General features: G+C 41.9%; 1 protein-coding gene across 1 annotated transcript in view; it reads left to right on the top strand.

Moving 5' to 3' along the window:
• Nucleotides 1-22,134, top strand: part of kif17 (kinesin family member 17) — a 69,171-nt gene extending 47,037 nt beyond the window's left edge. Inside the window, exons 10-14 of the mRNA XM_067970663.1 lie at nt 1,880-2,108; nt 4,543-4,801; nt 9,414-9,484; nt 13,583-13,700; nt 19,106-22,134. Coding sequence (XP_067826764.1) covers nt 1,880-2,108; nt 4,543-4,801; nt 9,414-9,484; nt 13,583-13,700; nt 19,106-19,314 — 886 coding nt within the window. The 3' untranslated portion in view covers nt 19,315-22,134. The remainder of the gene's footprint in view (nt 1-1,879; nt 2,109-4,542; nt 4,802-9,413; nt 9,485-13,582; nt 13,701-19,105) is intronic.
• Nucleotides 22,135-25,253: the final 3,119 nt, after the last annotated feature.

Here is a 25,253-nt window from a genome sequence, read left to right as displayed (position 1 = left end):
GGATGCATTGGTTGTGGTCTTCCAGAATTCCCTAGATTCTAGAACGGTCCCAGTGGATTGGAAGGTAGCAAATATAACACCGCTATTCAAGAAAGGAGGGAGAGAGAAAACAGGGAACTACAGGCCAGTTAGTCTGACATCGGTTGTCAGGAAAATGCTGGAATCCATTATTAAGGAAGTAGTAACACGGCACTTAGAAAATCATAATATGATTAGGCAGAGTCAACATGGTTTTATGAAAGGGAAATCGTGTTTGACAAATTTATTAGAGTTTTTTGAAGATGTAACTAACAGGGTAGATAAAGGGGAAGCAATGGATGTAGTATATTTGGATTTGCAAAAGGCATTTGGTAAGGTGCCATACATAAGGTTGTTACACAAGATAAGGGATCATGGGGTTGGGGGTAATATTAGTGGATTGAGGATTGGTTAAAGGACATAAAACGGAGAGTAGGAATAAACGGGTCATTTTCAGGTTGGCAGACTGTAACTAGTGGGGTGCTGCAAGGATCAGTGCTTGGGCCTCAGCTATTTACAATCTATATTAATGACTTGGATGAGGGGACCGAATGTAATGTCTCCAAGTTTGCTGACGATACAAAGCTAGGTGGGAAAGTAAGCTGTGAGAAGGACACAAAGGGGGTAAATTGGATAAGACCAATTATCTGGCGTGGGTAGCGCAATCCACCACTAAACCGCACCCGATGCTTCCTGCACAGGCAGCACGTGAACTTCATGCTGCCTGCTAATTAGAATGATAGCTCCGTGCAGCCAGCGCTACCCACGCTGCTGAGAGGCTGCACATAGAGTCAGGAAGCCCGAAATGAGGCATGGCCAGCGCATGTCATCGAAAATGTAATCAGTTCTTGGGCAACCACCAGTTCAGATTATATTATGTATATTTCATTTGTTTCTCATTCAAAGTTAATAAGCCTTATAAAATCACTATTTGTTTTATCAGTAATAAATTAAAAATCTCATATCTGCGCACATTTCCTTCTGCTCTATTTGCATCGCTACCACTGGCAAGAGGGTGTAACTACAGTGTGACAAGTTTACATAGGCAGTTTCCATCATAAATATGAACACAGGAATTTATAATGGCAATGTATAAAATAAGAACTTAAAAATGGGGAATGAATTATGTCTACACTCCCTGATCCAATTGTCCCCTACCCTCTTACCCCACTTCACCCAAAGACTACACTTGGTCTTGACTTCCCGTGTGCTATAACTAGTGCAGTAGTGAATTGTGACAAAAATTGTAAGCAGGTTTCTGGTTAATTTGTGTTCTAAACTGTTGGGAAATATTGCAGTTCACAATGTTAAGAGCATAAGAAATTATATGATGAGAAAAGGCCAAATCATCGAACTGGACACTCCTTTCACAGACTATTTACAGTACACCCTACCCCGAACTCTTCCCGACATAGTAATCTTCTAAAGGTAAGTTCTGCATAAATGCTCCCAAATCCCCAAAGGTAATCAAGCAAAAATACAGAATGTCTATCCAGTTTCACTATTGGAACCTAGCCAGATGATCCCCACTGATGACCACACACGAGTGTGTATGTATATATATATATATAAAATTCCCTGCTTCCCAGCAATGCTGGAACTATCATGTGTAGCTGATCATCTTAGTTTATTTTTATCCTTTTAGCCTTCAATCCCATTTCCAACCTGATATTTAACTGGCTCTTTTTTTTGGCTCCCCACAGCTCACCGGCCCGATGTAAATGAGACCGGTGTCTCAAAATCACGGTCGCCGCTTCATCGTGGGTACGGGCAATTGACTGGCGCGCTCCACCGGTTGGTCACCCAAAATCAACTCCAATGTTCGAGATCCATTAATGAAACTATCTACTGTTTACTGTAGGCTGAAGATGTTGGAGAATGAGGTTGTAGGTGGAGAACAGGCCAAAAACACAGAGCTGAAGGAGAAACGGAAACGACGGAAGAAGTATGCAGATGAGCGAAAGAATCAACTTGCTGAAGCACTGAAGCACACTGACAGGGACGATCCTACTGTCTTGATCAATGTGTACGAATCTATTCAGGATGAAGTTCGAGCAAAAAGCAAAAATATAGAAAACTTGCAGAGAAAGGTACTGCTTTTTCTTTGTAGTTACCTCTTACTCTCTCAACTTTCATGGTCACTTGCACTTTCATAGTCACTTGCATATATTCTCCCTGCACATGAGAGGGCAAAATGACATATGAAGTTGCGCAGTTTCTAGTAGTAGTGTAGCCCAGTGATGCACTTGACAAATTGTACAGTTATCACTGACCAAGAGCAGTGGAATGTCCATTTTGCTTACTGATGAGGCATTTACAGGTATGTTCATAGACTATTAATTTGAAATGATTTAAATAATTGATTAATTGATGAGTTGACCATTATAGGCATAATGCAGTGATCACACTAGGGTGGACTGACCATTAGGCTCATTCTTCACTTGTGAGCCTGAATGGTAAGTATCAGTATCATCACAACCTACCCTGATCCTCTCATCTGTGGATGTGCCACTTTACACAAAGGGTAGCTGGATAGTAATTAATAGTGGGAATCCTCCCTGAATTTTCCATAGGCACTATGTCTAATAGAAGCGCCCTTATTGCTGAACCAAGGATTGAACCTCTGACCTTCCAAGTCCACACCAGGCAAAATATCTATCCATTAAGTCATTGGAGGAACTACAGAGTATGAATGAGTAATGAACTTGTATTTATATAGCACCGTATCACGTTCTCAGGACATCCCAAAGTGCTTTACAAGCAATGGATTACTTTTGAAGTCCAATGCCTATTATTATATGGGTAAACCCAGCCATTTTGCATACAGCAAGATCCCATAAGTAGCAAATAAATGAAAGACCAGACGATCTGTTTTTGGTGATGTTGGTTGAGGGAGGAATGTTTTTTTATTATTCGTTCATGGGATGTGGGCGTCGCTGGCAAGGCCAGCATTTATTGCCCATCCCTAATTGCCCTCGAGAAGGTGGTGGTGAGCCGCCTTCTTGAACCGCTGCAGTCCGTGAGGTGAAGGTTCTCCCACAGTGCTGTTAGGTAGGGAGTTCCAGGATTTTGACCCAGCGACGATGAAGAAACGGTCATATATTTCCAAGTCAGGATAGTGTATGACTTGGAGGGGAATGTGCAGGTGGTGTTGTTCCCATGTGCCTGCTGCCCTTGTCCTTCTAGGTGGTAGAGGTCGTGGGTTTGGGAGGTGCTGTCGAGGAAGTCTTGGCGAGTTGCTGCAGTGCATCCTGTGGATGGTACACACTACAGCCACGGTGCGCCGGTGGTGAAGGGAGTGAATATTTAGGGTGGTGGATGGGGTGCCAATCAAGCAGGCTGCTTTGTCCAGGATGGTGTCGAGCTTTTTGAGTGTTGTTGGAGGTGCACTCATCCAGGCAAGTGGAGAGTATTCCATCACACTCCTGACTTGTGCCTTGTAGATGGTGGAAAGGCTCTGGGGAGTCGGGAGGTGAGTCACTTGACGCAGAATACCCAGCCTCTGACCTGCTCTTGTAGCCACAGTATTTATATGGCTGGTCCAGTTAAGTTTCTGGTCAATGGTGATCCCCAGGATGTTGATGGTGGGGGATTCAGCGATGGTAATGCCATTGAATGTCAAGGGAAGGTGGTTAGTCTCTCTCTCGTTGGAGATGGTCATTGGCTGGCACTTATCTGGCGCGAATGTTACTTGCCACTTATCAGCCCAAGCCTGGCTGTTGTCCAGGTCTTGCTGCATACGGGCATGGACTGCTTCATTATCTGAGGATCTGAGGGGTTGACTGGGAGAATTTCCTGCTTTTCTTCAAATAGTGCTTTGGAATCTTTTCTGTCAACATGAGCAGCCAGAAAGGGCTTCGGTTTAACGTATCATCTGAAAGATGGCTTTTGAAGTAATAGACTGAAGTAATTCCATAGCAATAAATATCCTCATATTACTTTGAAAGACCTGTTGCTGAGCTATCGCTCCCTTTCTCATTTCGTAATCTATTTTACCCACCCACATATCTCTTGATTACTCTGTTTCTGCTGAATTGTGGGGTTAATCTGAGCTCGGTGTTAAACTCTGCAACGTTGGATTTAGTAAATGTGCTCCTTTCTGTCTATTCAAGGAGCATAGGATGGATAAGGTGGGATTGTGGTGGAAAAAGAGAATAAATTACAGAAATAAAGTAAATCTTCAGAGTATCAGAATTCAGAGTAAACCCCACCATGTTACATTGAATTACATAGCATTTACAGCACAAAAACAAACCGGTGTTTATACTCCATGTGAACCTCCTCCCACCTTACCCCATCTCACCCTATCAACATATCCTTCTATTCCTTCCTCATGTACTTATCTAGCTTCCCTTGAAATGCATCTGTGCTATTCACCTCAACTACTACATATGATAGTGAGTTCCACATTCTCACCTCTCTCCAAGTAAAGAAATTCCTTTTGGATTTATTAGTGATTATCTTATATTTATGGCCCCCAAACAGATTTGTTTGTTAATCTGTTTATTGTTTATCTCGTTTAAGCTGAAAGTTGCAGAGATAGAAATCTCTGATCTCCAATCTGAGTTTGAATTTGAGCGCATTGACTACCTGTCCACCATAAGGAAGCAAGAACGGGAAAACATTCTGCTGCAGCAAGTCCTGGAAAGGATCCAGCCATTGGTCCGGCGTGAGTGTAACTACAGTAATATTGACAAAATAAAGCGGGAAAGTGTTTGGGATGAAGAAAGTGGTTGCTGGAAACTACCAGAAACAGTTCTTCAAAAGATCACTCTTCCGTCTGGTAAGTGATAGTGGACATCTTTTGTTAGAAAGGTTTTCTTTTTCATCAGAAAGCTCTCTCAGAAACATGCAAATATTTCCAGAGAAAAAGCTGTGCAGCACCTTTCAAAGTTTTCATGTATGTGTATGTTGCTAATACAATGCCAGCTGAAGTGCACACCATTGTGCATAGCAAACAGGACATCTTTAGATTAAATTAGATAAGAGTATCTCTATCACTAAACTAAACGGGATTAGGAGCTCTATGTTTTAGACTAGTACAGAGACCTCCACAGATTAAATAAAGTAATTTTTGGGACTTTCAAAGACTCAACAATTGTTGGAACATCTATAGTTGGATGAGCCAACTAAGGAGGATCACTATAGGCAAGGTACCTATGGAGATTTTTATAAACTAGACACCTATTTACAACCTCTATAAACAAATTTCGCTAAGACAACGATAGGAATCTCAATAGACTAGACTAACCAAAAATAAAGGCCACAATATACTAGTTGGACAAAAGTAGGAATATCTACAGATCAGACTGTACAAGAGTGGATTTTTCTGTAGGTTAAAAATGGCAATTGATATACATGCGCTGAATGACTGACAAAAACTCTTTTAACTCAGTAGGTACTTTCCAGTCTTGGTAAGCTCACCAGTTTGCAAGTAGACATGTACCTTTCCCCTTCCTTTCTCTTCCATTATTGCTTATTTCTGCTTTGTTGCTATATTTGATCTTTTCTAGCCTGTGGCATCTTTTCGCTATCTCTCTCGAACTCACTCTTTGTCTAAGAAGTGTGTTTTGTTCTTATTTGGAATTTACCTACCATCCTGTTTTTTGTCAGAGTGAAGAACCAATTCAAATACTTCAAAAACAAGTTCCAATTGACAGTCAGTGACTGTAGGCAAACAACCAGAATAAACAGTTCAAAGAGTACATTAATAAACGGTAGATGTAATCCTCTAGCAACCTGGGAATTTTTTAAAAAATCTAGCAATGTTTTAAATACATAATCAACACTTCTAAATCCCCACAAGCAATCCCTTCCTCCCTGTTTATTGTTTCATTATTGGTGACATCAATCAGCTAGGTCAAACAGGAGTCTTGTTCTGTTTTCCTTTCTCTCCCTCTCACTCGCTCTTTGCTCACACAAATTAAAAATATCACTCACATAAACAATCTTTTAATCATGCTAGGAAATATTTTATAAACTCTGCCCAGAGTTTTTACTATTTATTTTAATGTTTCTTATTTCAAACGCCTCTAGCCAAACTGTTTCAGTACAGCTACAACACTGGCATCTACCTGACAATGTGGAAAATTGCCCAGGTATGTCCTGTCCACAAAAAGCAGGACAAATCCAATCCAGCCAATTACCGCCCCAACAGTCTACTCTCAATTATCAGCAAAGTGATGGAAGGTGTCGTCGACAGTGCTATCAAGCTGCACTTACTCACCATTAACCTGTTCACCAATGCTCAGTTTGGGTTCCGCCAGGACCACTCGGCTCCAGACCTCATTACAGCCTTGGTCCAAACATGGACAAAAGTGCTGAATTCCAGAGGTGAGGTGAGAGTGACTGCTCTTGACATCAAGGCAGCATTTGACAGAGTATGGCACCAAGGAGCCCTAGTAAAATTGAAGTCAATGGGAATCGGGGGAAAACTCTCCAGTGGCTGGAGTCACACCTAGCGCAAAGGAAGATGGTAGTGGTTGTTGGAGGCCAATCATCTCAGCCCCAGGGCATTGCTGCAGGAGTTTCTCAGGGTAGTGTCCTAGGCCCAACCATCTTCAGCTGCTTCATCAATGACCTTCCCTCCATCATAAGGTCAGAAATAGGGATGTTCGCTGATGATTGCACAGTGTTCAGTTCCATTCGCAACCCCTCAGATAATGAAGCAGTCCGTGCCCACATGCAACAAGACCTGGACAACATCCAGGCTTTGGCTGATAGTGGCAAGTAACATTCGTGCTAGACAAGTGCCAGGCAATGACCATCTCCAACAAGAGAGTGTCTAACCACCTCCAGTTATCATTGCCGAATTCCCCACCATCAACATCCTGGGGGTCACCATTGACCAGAAACTTAACTGGACCAGCCACATAAATACTGTGGCTACAAGAGCAGGTCAGAGGCTGGGTATTCTGCGGCGAGTGATTCACCTCCTGACTCCCCAAAGCCTTTTCACCATCTACAAGGCACAAGTCAGGAGTGTGATGGAATACTCTCCACTTGCCTGGATGAGTGCACCTCCAACAACACTCAAGAAGCTCGACACCACCCAGGACAAAGCAGCCCGCTTGATTGGCACTCTATCCACCACCCTAAACATTCGCTCCCTTCACCACCGGTGCACTGTGGCTGCAGTGTGTACCATCCACAGGATGCACTGCAGCAACTGGCCAAGGCTTCTTCGACAGCACCTCCCAAACCCGTGACCTCTACCACCTAAAAGGACAAGGGCAGCAGGCACATGGGAATAACACCACCTCCACGTTCCCCTCCATGTCACACACCATCCAAACTTGGAAATATATCGCCGTTCCTTCATCGTTGCTGGGTCAAAATCCTGGAACTCCATACCTAACAGCACTGTGGGAGAACCTTCACCACACGGACTGCAGCGGTTCAAGAAGGCGGCTCACCACCACCTTCTCGAGGGCAATTAGGGATGGGCAATAAATGCTGGCTTTGCCAGCGACGCCCACATCCCATGAACAAATAAAAAAAAAATCACTAATAAGAGAAGCATGATACATTTGTGATACTAATCAGTCAAGTATGATACTTTGGTAAAAGGATTGGAATTTCCACAAAATATTTTTCAACATTGCTACACTACATACTAAGGCCTCAAGGAGTTCAAGTGTCAAAAAATAGATTAGTGGTCTAAAATAATCATCAAAATCAATTTGGATTAAATCCAAACACACTCTTAATTTTTATTATGGAGCAGATAAAGTATAATTTGGTTTAATCTCAGTTCACAATGGCAAAAAATGTCCTTGTTATATTTTCCTGTAAGACATGCAACAATATTATTCTAATGTGACATTGCAATTCCTCAGTCATTATTTCATGCAATTTCAGTTCTACTTTTAATTGTCCTTGGCCTGGTTCTCGGACTATAACACATTTTGAAAAAAAACTAAAAATGGTAGAGAGAAAGTTGAGTTATAATTGAATTTTGGTGTTTAGGTAACTTCCATAAACCACTTCAGTCTTGCTCTAATGGCTTAGAATGACATCTGAATGCATAGTGAGTATATTGTCAGCAAAGGTTAAATAGGACCAGGTTTCCTGACCTTTGCACCCGGGGACATCCGTTTTGATGCTCCTTTTACATAGCCACAGGATTTTTGGGCTTCTCCTTGAAAGGGTCGTTCCCAACCTCCCGCCTCTTTTTCCATTAGGAACGCTCCCTGGGCATCCCAGTGCTGGAGTGCCCAGTGAAAGATGGTGCTATGGCCTGCCCCCAGATTCTGCTGACCGGAGGGGATCTCCATCAGCAGGTAGGCCGGATCTCCGAGACCTGATAGGTCTCAGAGGCCTGTGGCGACAATTACATTTTCTGCCCTTTCTGCTGGTTGGGCCCTGCCAAGCTGCTTGCCTATACAGGGGTGCCCTGGGACCATGTTGTGACACTATCACTGACATGTGCTCCCTTTGAGTGTAGCTTCCCTACTGGAAGTGCAGGATCATACAATTATCCTTATAGTCACAAGTCAATTCCTTCATGTCTTTGAAATGTTAAATACATGCAAAACTTGCAGACACCCTAGGGTTTTTCTTGGAACTAAACTCTTTGATATACAAGTCAGATTTCAAAAGAAGGTGAAACCAGCGGACAGCAAAGGGACCACCGTTCACACTCTATCTCAATGGCAAAATTAATTACTAAAATGTTGCACACCAGTGGAAAAGGACCCTGATTTGGGATGTTCCTCAAAGAAGCCAATGTCTACTTGAAAAAAAAAGTCATGACTATATCAGATAGTAGTTTTAGGATGTTCAGGCTTCTGTTTGTCTGCCAGTTCCCATGTTGGAGCAGTGGGAGGAGCTCCATGGAGCTGAAGTGCCCATAATACTTTCATTCAAAAACTCAATTAAAAGGTTCTGAAAACGACACTAAGATTTTGAACTTTTTATGGTCTTTGGGACAGTTTAAAGTATTGCATAATTGCTGATTATTTGCTGCGTTCTTTTGCTTATGTGTAATTATAATTCTTATAAGGAGAATTAACTACTAATTTTACCCTGAATGATACAATTTGGCAGTGTGGTGGCCTCCACCTGGAGTGGAAAATAGAATGTTGGGCAGCCCATGCAATCTCCAGTGCTAATGGTCACAGTAAAAAGGGTGATTATCAGTCCTGTAGCCTGCTATTCCCACCACATCACGCATAAAGTTGCAAGTTCGCTGGAGATCCTGATCTGCTTGGAAATGGTAATCTTGCAATAGAGAAAGTTGGGAAAGAACCCAATTGTAACAAGGTGCATAAAAGCCACTGCCAAATGTGTTAAGTGGATCAGAAGTTGAAGTGAAATAAGTTTGGACTAGGTTAAGGTGCAGCCCTTTGTGCTGTACAAGTTATATCTTTTAACAATTTGATTTTTTTTTTCAGCTGGCTCCAGTCTAACACCGAATAAGCAAGGGATGAGAGTCTCTACTAATGAAATTGGAGATTGCTCAATGGTAAGTGTCACATACAAATTCATCCAAACTCTATACAGACTACCAGAATTACAAATACTTCAACTCAATTGAGGTTAACTTTTCTTGAACATTTAAAATGCTAAAGCAAAGGTATGAGTTTTGATCAATACAAACTATTTTGAGGACTAGGCTGCAGAATATTGTGTATAAATTATTTAATAAGAAGGGGTCTTAGAAGGGGAAAATTCTGCCTGACAAACTTTCTGGACTTCTTTCAGGAAATATAGATAAAGTAGATAAAATGATGTTGGAGAGAAAGGAGAATGCAAGGACTGAGCAGTGCTTGCTTCACTGGTTCAGTATCTCCTGGCTATTCAGCAGTAGAAACGAGGATCAGCAGTTCACTCAATAGGCATTTTATGCCAAATGCATTGTCAGAATTGCTTAGGTGGGGTACCACGCCCACCTCCGAGTCAGAAGATTCTGGATTTAAGGCCCACCCCTGGACTTGAACACATAATCTATGCTGAGGCTTCAGTCTAATACTGAGGGGGTGCTGCACTGTTGGAGGTGGCGAGTTTTGGATGAGATGTTAAACCGAGGTCCTGTGTACCTGTTCTATTGATTAAGGTCAGAAATGGGGATGATTACACAGTGTTCAGTTCCATTCGCAACCCCTCAGATAATGAAGCAGTCCGTGCCCGCATGCAGCAAGACCTGGACAACTTCCAGGCTTGGGCTGAGAAGTGGCAAGTAACATTCGTGCCAGACAAGTGCCAAGCAATGACCAACTCCAACAAGAGAGAGTCTAACCACCTCCCCTTGACAGTCAACGGCATTACCATCGCCAAATTCCCCACCATCAATATCCTGGGGTTCACCATTGACCAGAAGCTTAACTGGACCAACCGCATAAATACTGTGGCTACAAGAGCAAGTCAGAGGCTGGGTATTCTGCGGCAAGTGACTCACCTCCTGACTACCCAAAGCCTTTCCACCAGCTACAAGGCACATATCAGGAGTATGATGGAATACTCTCCACTTGCCTGGATGAGTGCACCTCCAACAACACTCAAGAAGCTCAACACCATCCAGGTGAAAGCAGCCCGCTTGATTGGCACCCCATCCACCACCCTAAACATTCACTCCCTTCACCACCGGCGCACCGTGGCTGCAGTGTGTACCATCCACAGGATGCACTGCAGCAACTCGCCAAGGCTTCTTTGCCAGCACCTCCCAAACCCGCGACCTCTACCACCTAGAAGGACAAGGGCAGCAGGCACATGGGATCAACACCACCTACACATTCCCCTCCAAGTCACACACCATCCCAACTTGGAAATATATCACCGTTCCTTTATCGTCGCTGGGTCAAAATCCTGGAACTCCCTACTTAACAGCACTGTGGGAGAACCTTCATCACACGGACTGCAGCGGTTCAAGAGGCAGCTCACCACCACCTTCTCAAGGGCAATTAGGGATGGGCAATAAATGCTGGCCTTGCTAGCGATGTCCACATCCCCATGAACAAAAAAAAAAGGTGAGCGTAAAAGATCCCATGGCACTAATTGAAGAAAAGCAGGTGATCTCCTGGTGTCTGGCCCACATTTCTCCCTCAACCAACACCACCAAAAAGAAATTAACATTATTCATTTCATTTACCATTTTTGGGATCTTGTACTAAAAAACAATTAATGAAGCACCTTGGGAAGGTCCTGAGGACATAATAAGGTACTACATAAATGCAAATAAATGAAGAGCGACCTCTGCAGGCAATTTTCCTCCATTCCTCTCTCGCTCTATGATATTGTTTATTTCCACTTTCATATGAAATTCTTCTAATTAAACTACAAGCCACAGGAATCAAGAGTAGAATGAAGAGATGTTAAAACATAGAGAGCAGAGACTACTCATGAGAGCTTTAATGTCAGAAGTGTTAAGTGGAGTTCAGTAGGAGTTTTTAATCTATAAGAATAACCTGGATATCAAAATCAAATGTTAGCTTGTCAAATTTACAACAGTAAAATAAAGCAAACACCTAAAACAAAAATGATCGGGCCATGTATGTCATTGCTGTTTGTGGGACTTTGCTGAGTGCAAATTGATACCACGTTTCCCTACATTACAACAATGACTTCACTTCAAAAGTACTTCATTGGCTGTAAAGCACATCGGGATGTCCTAAGGTCATGATGTATATGTGAATATAAGTTTGTTCTTTCTTTCTATAATAGTCTGAAAATTAATTGAATCTAATGAGCTGTTTTCTGCATTCAGATGAAAAATTTAAATATTAACAAAACCATTGATCTTGGAGTTTGTTGGTTATGTTAAATTAATTTTCACTAGTTATCTTTGTATCAATCAAATTGCTTCAGCATTGCATACTCTCCATGAGGGGAAGAACCTTTCATCCTATCGCTATGTTATACTAGGATGCTGTACCACCAGGCACAGATCATTGGTGTGTTACTTGCATGAGGCACTTTTACCTAAGCTGCCTGAGATGACGAGTGAAGATCAGATGGCAAGACAAGATCCCTGACACCGAAGTTGTTTTAAAAAAAACGCTGACATGCCAAGCATAGATGCTCTGATAAGGAAGGCACGGCTACGACGGTCAGGTCATGTGGTGCGAATGTCTGATGAGCAAATCCCGAAGAAGATCTCTTGTGGCGCATTAACAACTGGGAAGCAATTTTGTGGTGGTCAGCAAAAGAGATATAAGCCCCGATTTTCAAAGGATAATTAAAGAACCAAATGTACCTCATTGAGGTACTTAAGGTACTTTATTTGTGACATAGTAAATAGTTAAAATGATTTTAAACTTACCTGGGCGGCTGTCCCACGGCTTCCGATTCACACCTGGTTTCACCTACCTTTCCACTGATGTCACCTGCATCCCCCATGCTCCGATATCCGATGTCCCTTTCAGCCCCCGATGTCGCCCTCTCCAATGTCTCCTTCAGCCCCCGATGTCGCTCCGATATCCCCCTCAGCCCCCGATGTCTCCCTCTCCGATCTCCCCCCTCTCTCTCCCCCCGATCTCCCCCTTCCCCTCCTTCCCCTCTCTCTTCCCTCCGCCGATCTCCCCCCCGGATCTTCAGCGCCCTCCACTCTCTGTTCCAGCACTGGATGATGTCTCTTTCTCTGTTCCCCCCCCCACCCCGCACCCCCCGGCGTTGCAGCACAATCAGACGTGGAACCCGGAAACAACTTTAATCACCATCAGTTACATTGCGTCGGAAAAGCTAAGTTCTTTTTTATTCGGGTTTGCCACGCGCACCTTCACCTCCACCCCCCCCCCCACCAGCCCTGCTGCCATCCCGCCACCATCTCAAAATTGAGCCCATAAAGACTGCTAATAAGCAACTCTGAAGCAGCGCCAAATTGACGTCCATAAGTGGGAACAACTTGCTCAAGATTCGAAAGCATGGCACAAAAACATCCATGAAGGCACCTCCTACTATGAGGCCCATCGCATTGCTGATGCTGAATGTAAACGCCAGCTGAGGAAGTCTCACTTGAAAAATCAAGATTCCCAATCTGGTGTATCTGGGAACCACTGTTCCATCTGCAGACGCTCATTCCCAACAAAAATAGGTCTCATCAGTCATCAAAGAACTCATTGCAGAAAATGAAACGATATCTCGGCTGTCTTATTCGATATCAAAGGAACGACGACGCAATAGATACATGAAGAAATTTGTACCGACCTGTTAAACAGTTGTTAGGGTTTTATTTTGTTTACTGCTCTTGCTGATGTTCATGTAATTCCACTACTTAGCAGTGAGTAGACTAAAGATTGGAGCTTCAATTTACTATAAAAGATAATTTTGGTACAAGGCTATATTTACACTGATATGATATTCTCTACGGGGCTGTCTATTACATCTATATGTTAAACATATCTAATAGGCTTCAAAAATATAGTCTGTGGGTCTGGTACCTGAAATATTGCTATTGAAGACCACCCTTTCAGTGCTGGCTCCTACTCAAAAAAAATTGTATTTCATGTTCTGAACACTTGGCTGAATCCTGATCAATTGATTTAAATGCTGTTATTCCACAGAGAATGTATTGTTTTTGCTGTGATAAGGAAGAGATGTGTGTTCAAATATTGTCACTGATTTATAGGAGGAAGACCGTTACAGGCAAATGCTGAACCGCAGCGACAGTGAAAATATTGCCAACAACTACTTCAGATCAAAGCGTGCCAGTCAGATCCTGAACACAGACCCTGCACGGAGTCTCTGTAAGTATCATCACAGTCCATAATGAAAGCAATTAAACCAAGGATACGAGTGGGAACCATTTCAAACATCATTCCATACGAAAGGAAATATCAGAACTCAAGTCAGGAGTGAGCTGTGCAGGTCTTCCTTATAAATTGTAGAAACTAGGTAGTCCACTGTGCTTTCTGTCTTTACAACAGCAAGGATTTTTTTGGTTTAGATTTAATGTTACAAGTGCAGAATTTGTTTTAATATTCCCCATTACTTTGCACTGCTGCCATCTTAAAAAGCTCCTTGGTGGGGATGCTGTTTAAAGTCGCAGAGAATTTTGGCCCTAAATGTTATTGAGTATTTCAGGGAGCTGGTCTCACCTTTCAGTCCTGTTGTAACTCACAGTGCATCGCTTTCACACCAGACCCTGTCACTGTGGTACCACTAATATAAGGAACCTGAGTCCAAAAGATGTTAGTCAGAGGTTGATAAGTTTCAGTCTTGATATGGTGAATTTCATATGCAACTGGGGTGTACTAACTTTCTTAAACTCCCTTTTTTTCTGAGCTGTATACCAACCAATTTTCTCCCTCCTTGTGAGGAATCATTTGTCCTCTACGGTAGCACACTGTTAGTTCTAATTAGGAACTCAGTGATGGAAGAATTGAATCACCGTCAAATCACTCCATGATGCTGAAATACATTACATCATTTCATCACCCACATTATAACACTTTTTTTTAGCTAACTAGGATTATTTCCAATGACCTACCTCACAGTGAGTTCAAGATTTTATAAGAATAGGGACGTTGTGCCAAGTAATATTACCAAAGACATTGATTTATCAACCTTTATAGATTTATAGACCTTTGGGGTGAGCCCTAGAACCTGGGAAGGAAGCCTTGGATCTGCCAGTTAAGCGATGGGGTCTCAGGGTCTCGCAGAATTTTGGGGGAGTGCCAGGCTTTTGGGAACACTGGAGAAGGGTAAGTCCTGGGATTGCTGGGGAAGGGGCCCTGGAATTTGCAAGCACTGAAGAGGAAGCTTGCAAGCCATGGCAACAATGGGGGTGGACCTGGAATCAGGGAGCACTAGGAATGCAGTCTAGGGTTTGTGAGCACTGAGAGAGGTCCCAGGATCAGGGAGTAGTGGAGGGGGTTCTGGGGAGAGAGTTCCCAGGGTCCAGAAAACTAGGAAGGGGGTTTTGGAACATTGGGGTAGACAAAATCTGACAGTATTCAGGGGTTGCAAGGATCTGCGCTGTTGGGGGAGAGCAGGACTTAGCAGCCTTGTGAGGGTGGGGAACCCAAACTGCCCCTGGCTCCTTTAGACTATCAGGTACCATAACCTTCCCCACCCCACTCCCCCACCATCCCACTTCATTCCTGCTCATCAGCCTCCATCACCAACCTGTCCACATCCTCTTTTGCAACCTCGGGTTCCTCTCCCCCACCACATTCCCTGTCTTCAGTGGTTCCTGTCTTTAAATTCCTGCCTTAAAGCATTTAAGGGTAAATTTTCTGTGTGTGCACTCTTGGCATATGCTAGGAGCACATATCACAGGTGCTGCTAATCACAGGTTATTTGGTTGTGAGGAGTTCAAAACAGAAAACCAATAATGGTTAATAAATTTATATCAATGACATCAATTCAAATGAATTCAATGCCCAGTTTGTTTGAAAGACTCTGAGAAAAAGCAAAGAAATGTTGAATTCGCACAAGACGAGGGGACACATGCTGATGTACAGATTGCATGCTGTGAAATTCTGCAAACTGCACGTGTTCAGAATGTGGAGATATTATTCTGAGGTAAAAATATCCAGTCAAAGCTTTTTGAGAGCGACTGAGGCCTTGAAGTAAAAACTTTAAGGAAGGCATTAAGACATCAAAGACAATTCAACGGGTAAATGTAATTTTGTTATTGTGAAATAGATTTTTTCCAATTTTTTATTTTCTTTAAAATCTTATTTTGAACATTAGAAATTCAGTTACTGACAAAAAAGAATGCGGGCAAAAATGTTTTCTAAAAGCATTTTGAATGATTTGATCGGTCCATCAATAAACCATGACAGTGAAATGTTGACATACGGTTCTCCCTTTACGAAATGTTTTTTTTTTATTTGTTCATGGGATGTGGGCGTCACTGGCAAGGCCAGCATTTATTGCCCATCCCTAATTGCCCTTGAGAAGGTGGTGGTGAGCTGCCTTCTTGAACCGCTGCAGTCCGTGTGGCGAAGGTTCTCCCACAATGCTGTTAGGTAGGGAGTTCCAGGATTTTGACTCAGTGATATAGTTCCAAGTCGGGATGGTGTGTGACTTGGAGGGGAATGCGCAGGTGGTGGTGTTCCCATGTGCCTGCTGCCCTTGTCATTCTAGGTGGTAGAGGTTGCCGGTTTGGGAGGAGCTGTCAAAGAAGCCTTGCAGAATTGCTGCAGTGCATCCTGTAGATGGTACACACTACAGGCCGTTTCAAGGATAAATGTTGACATAAAAGAGTTACCAATAAAAATCCTGACAACAGAAAGTAAGGTTTGTGGACAGGAAATGCATGCCCTCGGCAAGATTTTTTAAGTATATGGATATCAAAACACCTGTCACATAAAGAAAAGGAGAAACTGCAGCCTATTTTTAAAATATTACAAATAGAACCTTTTCCCACGCCTGTTGTTGTGTAGCAAAACATCTGTTCATCTTCATGGTCTGACTTATTCCTTCTCAGCAGAAATCTGCTTAGGTATTTATTCAACTGCTTTATTGGCTAATGCGTTCCATCTGAGAATATGTGACTGGGAATCCTCTTTGTGAAACTCATTAGTTACTAAATTAAGTTCAGATCCCCTTTTAAGGCAGTTTTGAAATGTAAAGAAAATGTTTTGAATGGTGAATTGTCAGATATAAGACCATGGCCTCGATTTTAACCCTGGCGAGAATGGTGCGAGGGAGGGTTACGATTAGGCTGAGTCAACGTACCGGCCTGAGGTTGCTCCGTTCCCGGCTGGCGCCATTTCATCTTCACCAACTTTCAAGTTGGCCGAAGCTCCTGCCACAGGCAGGCTGGGGCCTACTTCGGGACTCTAGGAACATTTATGTAAAAAGGCCTGGCCGTTAAGACCGTCCCCAGGCTCTCCGGGTGCACCACCCGCATGGGGGCTTGTGCGCAGAGTTCCCGCCCCCCTTTTAAAATCGGGTCCCATTTGCCAATAGTGTTTCTGACTATTCTATCACTGGAAACTGGCAGTAGATTCTGTTCATATGGAACGGGTTGGGATGGACAATAAAGTTACTTCCAACAGGATACGCTATACCATTTCTGTCAGTACTTGGAGCTTGGTAAATATTAAACTTGTCTGAACAGGCCTCATTAGGGTAGAGCAATAAATGCTGGCCTCGCCAGCGATGCCCACATTCCATGAACGAATAAAAAAAAATTTAGAACATTTGCATCTATTTGGTTTAAGTTGGCCTCAGCAAATCTAACTCACAGTGAGATGCTGAAATTGCCACCAGTACAGTTGAGAACATTGAAGTAATTTTGCGAGTTTGCGCAGTCTGCCGTGAGTCTTGCTCGCCGGCTCCACATATAGAGAAATCGCAGCATGCTGTCCACAATTTTGCATCCATTAAGACAGAAAATCCAGGACAGCACTCCCATGATTTCCTGATATACAGGGGTGAGTTGGCAGCACAAACTCGGAAAATTGGCCTTGACACCACTATACCATTTCAGCTTGTTGGAACAGAGAATTGTTTTCTCACAAGAATTACAGTTGGAGGCATTTCAAGCCCTAGCTGATACACCCACCTGATCAAACTCTGCAAATTCAACTGAGTTTGACTTTCTGACCTAGTAATCACACTGACCCAAAAAAAATGTGCTTTTATCTGGAGAATTTGCTTATAACTGATTTACCTGTAAGAGAATTGACTGCAGTTACTAGTGTAATGGAGCCCTTTTTGCTACATACATTAATCATAAGGCACTGATTAATGTGCTGCCATTGCTAGTACTGGTCCTATCACACACCCTTGGGCAGCATCTTAAATACACAAGTATTGATAGAGGGATTAGACTGAGCTCCCCTAGTGGCTCAGTTGGTAACAACATTGCATTGTATGGACTCGGAAAGTCCCAGGTGCAATACTGGTCTGGGTTGAGTTAGCTGATCTCTTCCTGTGTCAGCAGGCTATTTGACTGCGGGGAACAATAGGAGCCCTACAATTGGCTTCAGTGCTCTCGGGCTAGAGACTCAATGTCCCACTCCTGGTCCTTCCCCAGTGATTCCTGCTGGCAGGTTCATGAGTCTGGATGTCAGGTGTTGACAGGATTGGGTTCAATCGTGATGTTCTTCATGTTCAAATAGCCCGCTGACATTCTAGACTCACGATTGAAAAACATTCACTTAATTGAAATACTGGAGGCAGTGCCTTTAGGAGAGGATGTTGGGGGAAATAAGAAAATATGTAGTATCAAAGAGCTACGTTCGGATGTGTTTACATTCCTGGCTCCTTGCACAATGAATACCCAATCTTATCTGTGCCATTAGGGAGAAACACAGACCAGGAATGTCCCTTCACTACAGGGACGGACGGACTGAGGGAGGGAGTGAGGGAGGGGAAAATTGTCCTGGGCTGCTTTGTCGTATCTGAAGACTGGCTACACAACAATATTGGCAGGGGCTGGGTGTATGGTGCATGGAGCAAGAAACCTCAAGAGGGGAAAAGAGAAGAAATTATAAATAACTTGCAAAAGTAAAGAGCCAAAAGATTAGGCCATGGCCCAATCTTTAGGCAACGAATATAAATTTAAGGGCATTTCTTGTTTGACTTGGCTGTTTGTCTTCTCAAAACTCATTTTTAATTAGTACAATAAGACAGAATATAAGGAGCACAGGAATAGAAACAGAAGTAGAGGAGAAGGCTGAGAAATGAAAAGAAAGGGATAAAAGGACGAAACAAAATAGTTGTCACAAATAATAAGCACTTCCCTCAGGAATGACTAACCGTGCACGTTGTTTTAAAACGAGGAGTAATATTTCAAGAAGACCAAGTAAAAATGAGCAACACAGTCACTGCATTTAATCGCCAAATTGTTTTCAACTGCCTTAAATCAGTATTTTGGCAATTTTTAAAAGGAAAATTATCACATTAGGGCTGACCAATTAAAACAAAACCGTTTTCTGTATTAGGTCAAGTCCATACTGATTGATATTCACCATTGGAATGAGTAAAGCAGATATAAATTATTTCAGAGCTTAACTCAAAGTACTCACAACTGATCAGGCAAAAAAAAATTCAGTGTAATTAGAAGGTTCCTTTAATGAGCAGCCTTTGTACTTGAGGTTTTTAAAATCGGTCTGTGTATAAAACTCATGAAGAGTATTGTGGCATCAAGCAAATTCTCCTTACTTTGTTCTTTTGTTCTCTCCTGTAACAGTACACAACCCTACCTCTGTGCATAATGTATCTCTTAACAATGGATCCGCTTCCCATGCCGTCTCCAACCTAAACACAGTGTCTCCAACTCAGCCTCCTGATATGCCCACACCAAGGCCATTCCGCTTGGAATCACTGGAACTCCGTGCGCCCTCTGCCAAAACCAAACGCAAGAAAAGCAAAAGCAATTCTTTCATGGACATTGCCTGATGTGTGACTGTTACAATAAATTCTTGTTTTTAAGGTATTTGTTATATTCTTCGCTGCCCCTCATGGTCTTACTGCTCAAAACACCAACCCTGGCCAAGGGTGACCCAGCCCTAGGCATCTGCCAATGCTGCTGTATCACCAGCTCCTCAGAGGTGTTCAGGAAAGAAGTAGAGCTACTCAACCAAAGGCGTTCTCTTCTCATGAGAAAGTGCCTTGAGTCCACTTGACACCTCCCTGAGATTGAGAAGTCATAATGTGGGAAGCTCTGATTGAGACCTGCATCCTACTGCTCTGTGGTTCAATGTATTGATGCTCCAATGCAACACACCACTATGCCATCTACTGCTATTGTACAGTAATTTAAATATATATAAAGTTAAATTACAAAAGATAATCTTCCCATCAAAAGCACAATTCATCAATTCTAAATGTCACCAAACTTTTACTACAGCTTGCTTTGTTCTCTCTTTCACTCTGCTCTTTCTTCATTTCAATCCATTCATCATCCATCCCTATCCACCATATTCTTTCTTTATCAAGTTTCTTCAAACCAGATACCCTCACAACTTCCATTCCCCTCGCAATGATTCATGACTGAACTACTGCATCTTGATCTCTTCCATGCCCTTCTGGTTAAAATTTTGTTTCTTTCAATTCTGCAAATAATTTATTTATATCGCTCATAAGTCTAACAAACAGCTACCATCTCTTACCTGTCAAGGCTCCGGCCTAGTTTTTTCTTTATGTATTGACATTCTTAGCCTCACTTTCTCCTCTAATATCAAATTCAATTCTCATACCTCATCCATTCCTAAAGTTGCATTCAAGAAGCTTGGCTTCCCCTTTCATGCTAAACATTTCTTTTTTCCTCAACAATTCTGTTTCGTGCCCAAGACTGTCCAGCACTTTAATATTACTCCCATATCTGGAAAGGTTCTTACAGCATCTCTCTAACATCCTTGGCTAGGATACAAGAAAAAGCTGGTCATCTGATGCAACAATGACTTACATTTCTATGTTACTCATCACATGCAGAGAGATGTCTCAGACACTTTACAAATGGAGAAAAAACAATGGACGGTGAGCGGGAAGGAAAAGGGGGATAACAGAAAGGGCAAGGAAGTAACCTTTACACTCACAACTTTTCTTCCATCTCTATATTAGGATCACTACTATAACCAGTACTCCTCCTGTACTTTCCTCTCTTGTTCCTCCTTAACTCTTTCTCCGCCCTACATTTTCACTGTGTTGAAATTGAGACTCATTGCAGTATCCTACTCTAAGTTATCCTTTCTCAGGAGCTCCCTCAGTCTTTCCTTTCAACTACCATCTTCAGGCTTTGCTTGGCATTACCCAATCTCGATATCCTGATTTATTGTGCCTTCTCTTTTATTGTTGTTAACCTTGCTGATATGCCGCCCTACGTCAGATAAAATTGTGCGACCACTCTCTAGATGTCCTAAAGCTGTCGCGGTCATTGTAAGCAATTCCAGTTCACACACGTTCCTCACACCAAGATGCTACTGCTGACTTTGTCATTTTAACAATATCAAAAATGGTGATTGCAACTAGTCCACTTTTTAAAAACTTGTACAGCCTTAAGAGCAGAATTGTCAAATAGACAGTAGTTGAGAGACTAGCAATTATAAGACTTGCCAATGTTTTCATGCTGCCTGCTGGGTATTATGAGCTCATTCAGAAGGTTTGGCTGTATATTTGCTGCCTTTAGCAATGTTACGTATATACTGCCGCCACTGTAAGGTCATTACAAATATCATTCATTGTTGAAATTATTGTCACTGTGTTCTTGTACTGTCTGTGGAGGCTAAACAGAACCAAGCACTTTGGATTCAGAATTAACCAGTCAGCCACTGTCTGGGATCTTTTTTCACTCCAATAATTGGGGCTGTCTCATAAATCCCCTAATGGTTTTGTAGGTAAATGTACTGTATGGTATAATACTGAACCCTACAGACGACAGGGTCTTAAGTTTGATTCTCGGCCTGAGTCACTGAATATCAGCTAGGGTACATTAGGGGTGCTATAATTGGTTTTAGTGGCTCTAGGTCAGGGGGTGGAATAAATTGACCAGGGTTCCTGCTCCTGTTTGCTATCTCGTGACCCCTGTTAGAAATTGCTGATGTGGATGTCAGGTGAGAATATGGGTTGAGCTTGGCCGTGATGTTCCCCACCATCAAACAGCCCGCGGACGCATGAAGAATGGCCACTTAGGTGAGGTACTGTTGGCGAGCTGGCACCCATGGAACTGTACCCAGAACCAGAGAGGAGAGTCAGATTGAGGAGCTTGGCTCCAGATTGTACTTACTGGCTGGAGGATCCTTATGGTTTCAACACCTCAAGCTCAGGTGGAAAAAGAAAGCAACCCCCCGCCCCTTATTTGTACAGAATTTGATTGAACTGTTTAGACATACAATTGTTATAGAAGCTCCCCCAGTGGCTTAATAAGAAAACGCACTGCCCAAAGTGATACTGAACCACACTGACCAGGAAGTTCCCCGTCTGTGTTGAGTTAGCGAATCTGAACTGAGTCAGAAGTTAGGCTGCTATAATTGGCCACAGTACTCTGGGCGAAGGAGGGGGCAAATCAGCCAAGGTTCTCACTCTTGGGTTGTTACCCAGTGACCCTTGCTGCAAAGTGCACGCGTGCGGAAGCTGAATGGAGACTGGATCGTGCTCTGCTGTGTTTTCCCTCTGTGCTCACACTTGCCACTTGGGCAAGTCCTGGAAAGTTGCTGACACCTTTGGAACTGTCCTCTAGCCATGAGTTAGATCCATGAAGTAAGGAGGGAGGAAATTGGCTCGGGGGGGGGGGGGTGGGTGGTGGGATATGAGAAGTACATGTGCATATTCAGCTTGGAACAAATTATATTTTTATTACTTCCATTAAAAACTGACCAGAGCAAGAAATGCAGTCAAACTCTATTATGACCAGCTATTGGGGGATATGCAAAGTTGGGTTCATTTTAGGAATTTTAATTTTTTTTGTGAGTTTTTATAATTTTAACAATCCTTCAACTGGGACTGAGGTTTTTTTTAAATAATGACATGTGTAATAAGTTTTGTTGTAATGAGATTTGACTGCAGTCATTTTGAATGATACATTAAAATGAGGTTAGGAGGAAATGGGCATAATTGTTCTTATACATTCATACAAATATCTTTAAACTATGTAGTCACAACAGAACTAATTTATGTATTAAGTATGTTACTTAAACTGAATTATTTGTTTTGTTTATAATATCTTAGCTCATGTCTGTGCTGTTCTGTAAATATCCACAATAAAGTTTAAAAAGAATCTGAGTTTTGAGTCTTTTGTAATAAAAAGTATGACAGGTTTGAAGAATTTTGTCACTGTGGACCTCATAACCTTCACAAATCTAAACAGACTCTCCTCTTAGCTCTGTGGGTAAATGTATTACCCAGTTTGGGACTGAGCCACACAGACAGGAAGGTCGTACACTCATTGTCTGGCCTGAGCTGAATTAGTTAATCTCATTCTCTGGGGCGGTGAGTACAAAAACAAAATCAGGCAGAGCTCCTGCTTCTGTCTCTTTCCAGTGACCCCTACTGGCAAGTTTGCAACTGTGGACCTTGCATGAGAGCAGTATTGGCATTGGCTGTGATACCTAGGCTCAGGTACAATATAAATAATGGTTACTTGGGCAAGGTACCAGAGGACTGCATACATTAGCATAAGTCATTACCTTCATGACTGCAGAGGCATAAAAAATGTTTTAAATAATTGATTAAATTGGATCAAAACAACTCCAAAACCAATTGCTATCATCATCAGATTATAATGTAACAAGAGCCTACAAATTGCAAAATTATAGTAATTTTAATAATGAGAAAACATGTAGGATAATATTTGGGTGCTATAACTGTTGACAAAAAGTTGGGATTTGCATAGTGTTACTGCATTTTCGGAGCGAGCCTTTGGTTTAGTGATAGTAGTCCCACCTCTGAGTCAGGTGAAGGGTTTGAGTCCCATTGCAGACAGTGAGTGAAGACTAGAATATGGGTCTCTAAATATTGGGTTGACATCCAGCCCCCAAACCCCCTCCCCCATCATAAAGGGTAGGTGGGCTTTTCAGCCTTGGTTGCAGCCCACCTAGGAGAATTGTAAACAATTTTACAACACCAAGTTATAGTCCAGCAATTTTATTTGAAATTCACAAGCTTTCGGAGGCTTCCTCCTTCCTCAGGTGAATGTTGTGGAAACATTGTTGTTTCCACAACATTCACCTGAGGAAGGAGGAAGCCTCTGAAAGCTTGTGAATTTCAAATAAAATTGCTGGACTATAACTTGGTGTTGTAAAATTGTTTACAATTGTCAACCCCAGTCGATCACCGGCATCTCCACATCACACCTAGGAGAAGGTAGTCCAAAGATCTGTGAGGAAGACAACGGGAAACCACCTCAGCTACTCTGCCCTAGTAAGTGACTCAAGAATCTCATGTGTGAGACTTGAGTTTGGATCTGCCCTGGGGCAGAGCACAAAGGACTGTATATTCACAATTTGTCTGTCACACTCACACAAAAGCAGAAGAAGCCCCTTCCAGAAAGCAGGTAAGCAGTTTAAATTTGCCAACCTTGGCCTAGCTAACATTCATTTATATGGAGATATGCTTATGATTTGAAACAGGATGGGACCCTGTTTGGTCACAGACAGTTTAATGTTTTGGGTGTAGCCCCTTCATCTGTATCCATAATAATCCTGCTCTCATACTGCCCAAGTAGCTGAATTGTTGCTCAATAGGTGTAACTGATGAAACTTTTGATAATCCAGCTGTGGATTCTACAAAACCTGCACATAAATGGCAACCTTTTAAATATAGAAAATACCGATTAATCCCACTAAGCTCAAAAGTGAAGTTTCAGATTAAAGAGATGCCGCTGCCCAGATGACACTTTCAATCGTAGCATACTCAACTAACCCAGTGATGCCCAGTTGCTTTATCAATTCAAAATTATGGTAAATGTTTTGAGTTTACTATTAAATGATTAAAGCCATTGAGCTCCTTGTGCTGATAAAGATGATCTTGGGAGATCGATTACAACAGTAAGATGAAATACTACAAGGTATCAGAAATTTTATCTTTCAATTTAAATTAGATTGAACTACACATTAGACTTCACAAAATAGTAATATTAACAAATTATATTTTTATTGTACTTCAGTATATAATAATTGAGTGCTGGCATGACCTATGCTTTTACAGTCATTATAACTGAGAATGAAACTACAAGTTTTAGAAACAGAAATGATGGTATGCAATACTTTGCAGCTGGGTGTATCTTTCTATCTTCTATTTTGCCGAATACTGTTCTCCCAGTAATGTGCATAAATGGTAAGTAATAGAGTCTAATGTAAGAATGTTTCCAATATGGGAAGAAAATTCTTGCAAGATTAAAATAGCACGTAAAATCTGAATATTTAAACAATGTTGCAGGCACTGCCCAATAAATCAGTAATGATAAATAATATATTTGTGCCACCACATTTTATAAAAGATGTTTACATATACTTTGTTTCAACATCAATTTGCCTTAAATAATTAATCGTGTTATTTAATTAATGTTCTGGGTATGTGATTTGAGAATCAAAAGCAAACATATCTTAAGTATTATTGCTTCTATTGCAAAATAATTATAATTCAAGGGAATAGTGTTTACAGTAAATGATAATATAGATGCAAAATGCATATTGTGCCTATATTTGCATCGTTCTACATGTAGAAAAGAAAAATAACACAATTTGTTGAAATTATTGAATTACATTTTCAATTGATTATAAAAATCCATACTTTGGTAGAACTCTATCTCAATTTGATCTTTGTGTGAAGTTATGATTATGTACAATCACTCGGTTATAAATAATGTTGACCCTTAATGGAAGCAGAAGGACTGAATTGCA

Source organism: Heptranchias perlo, chromosome 32 (genome assembly GCF_035084215.1).
Source record: "Heptranchias perlo isolate sHepPer1 chromosome 32, sHepPer1.hap1, whole genome shotgun sequence".
Classification (NCBI taxonomy): Eukaryota; Metazoa; Chordata; class Chondrichthyes; order Hexanchiformes; family Hexanchidae; genus Heptranchias; species Heptranchias perlo.
This window is presented reverse-complemented; position numbering and strand designations above follow the sequence as displayed.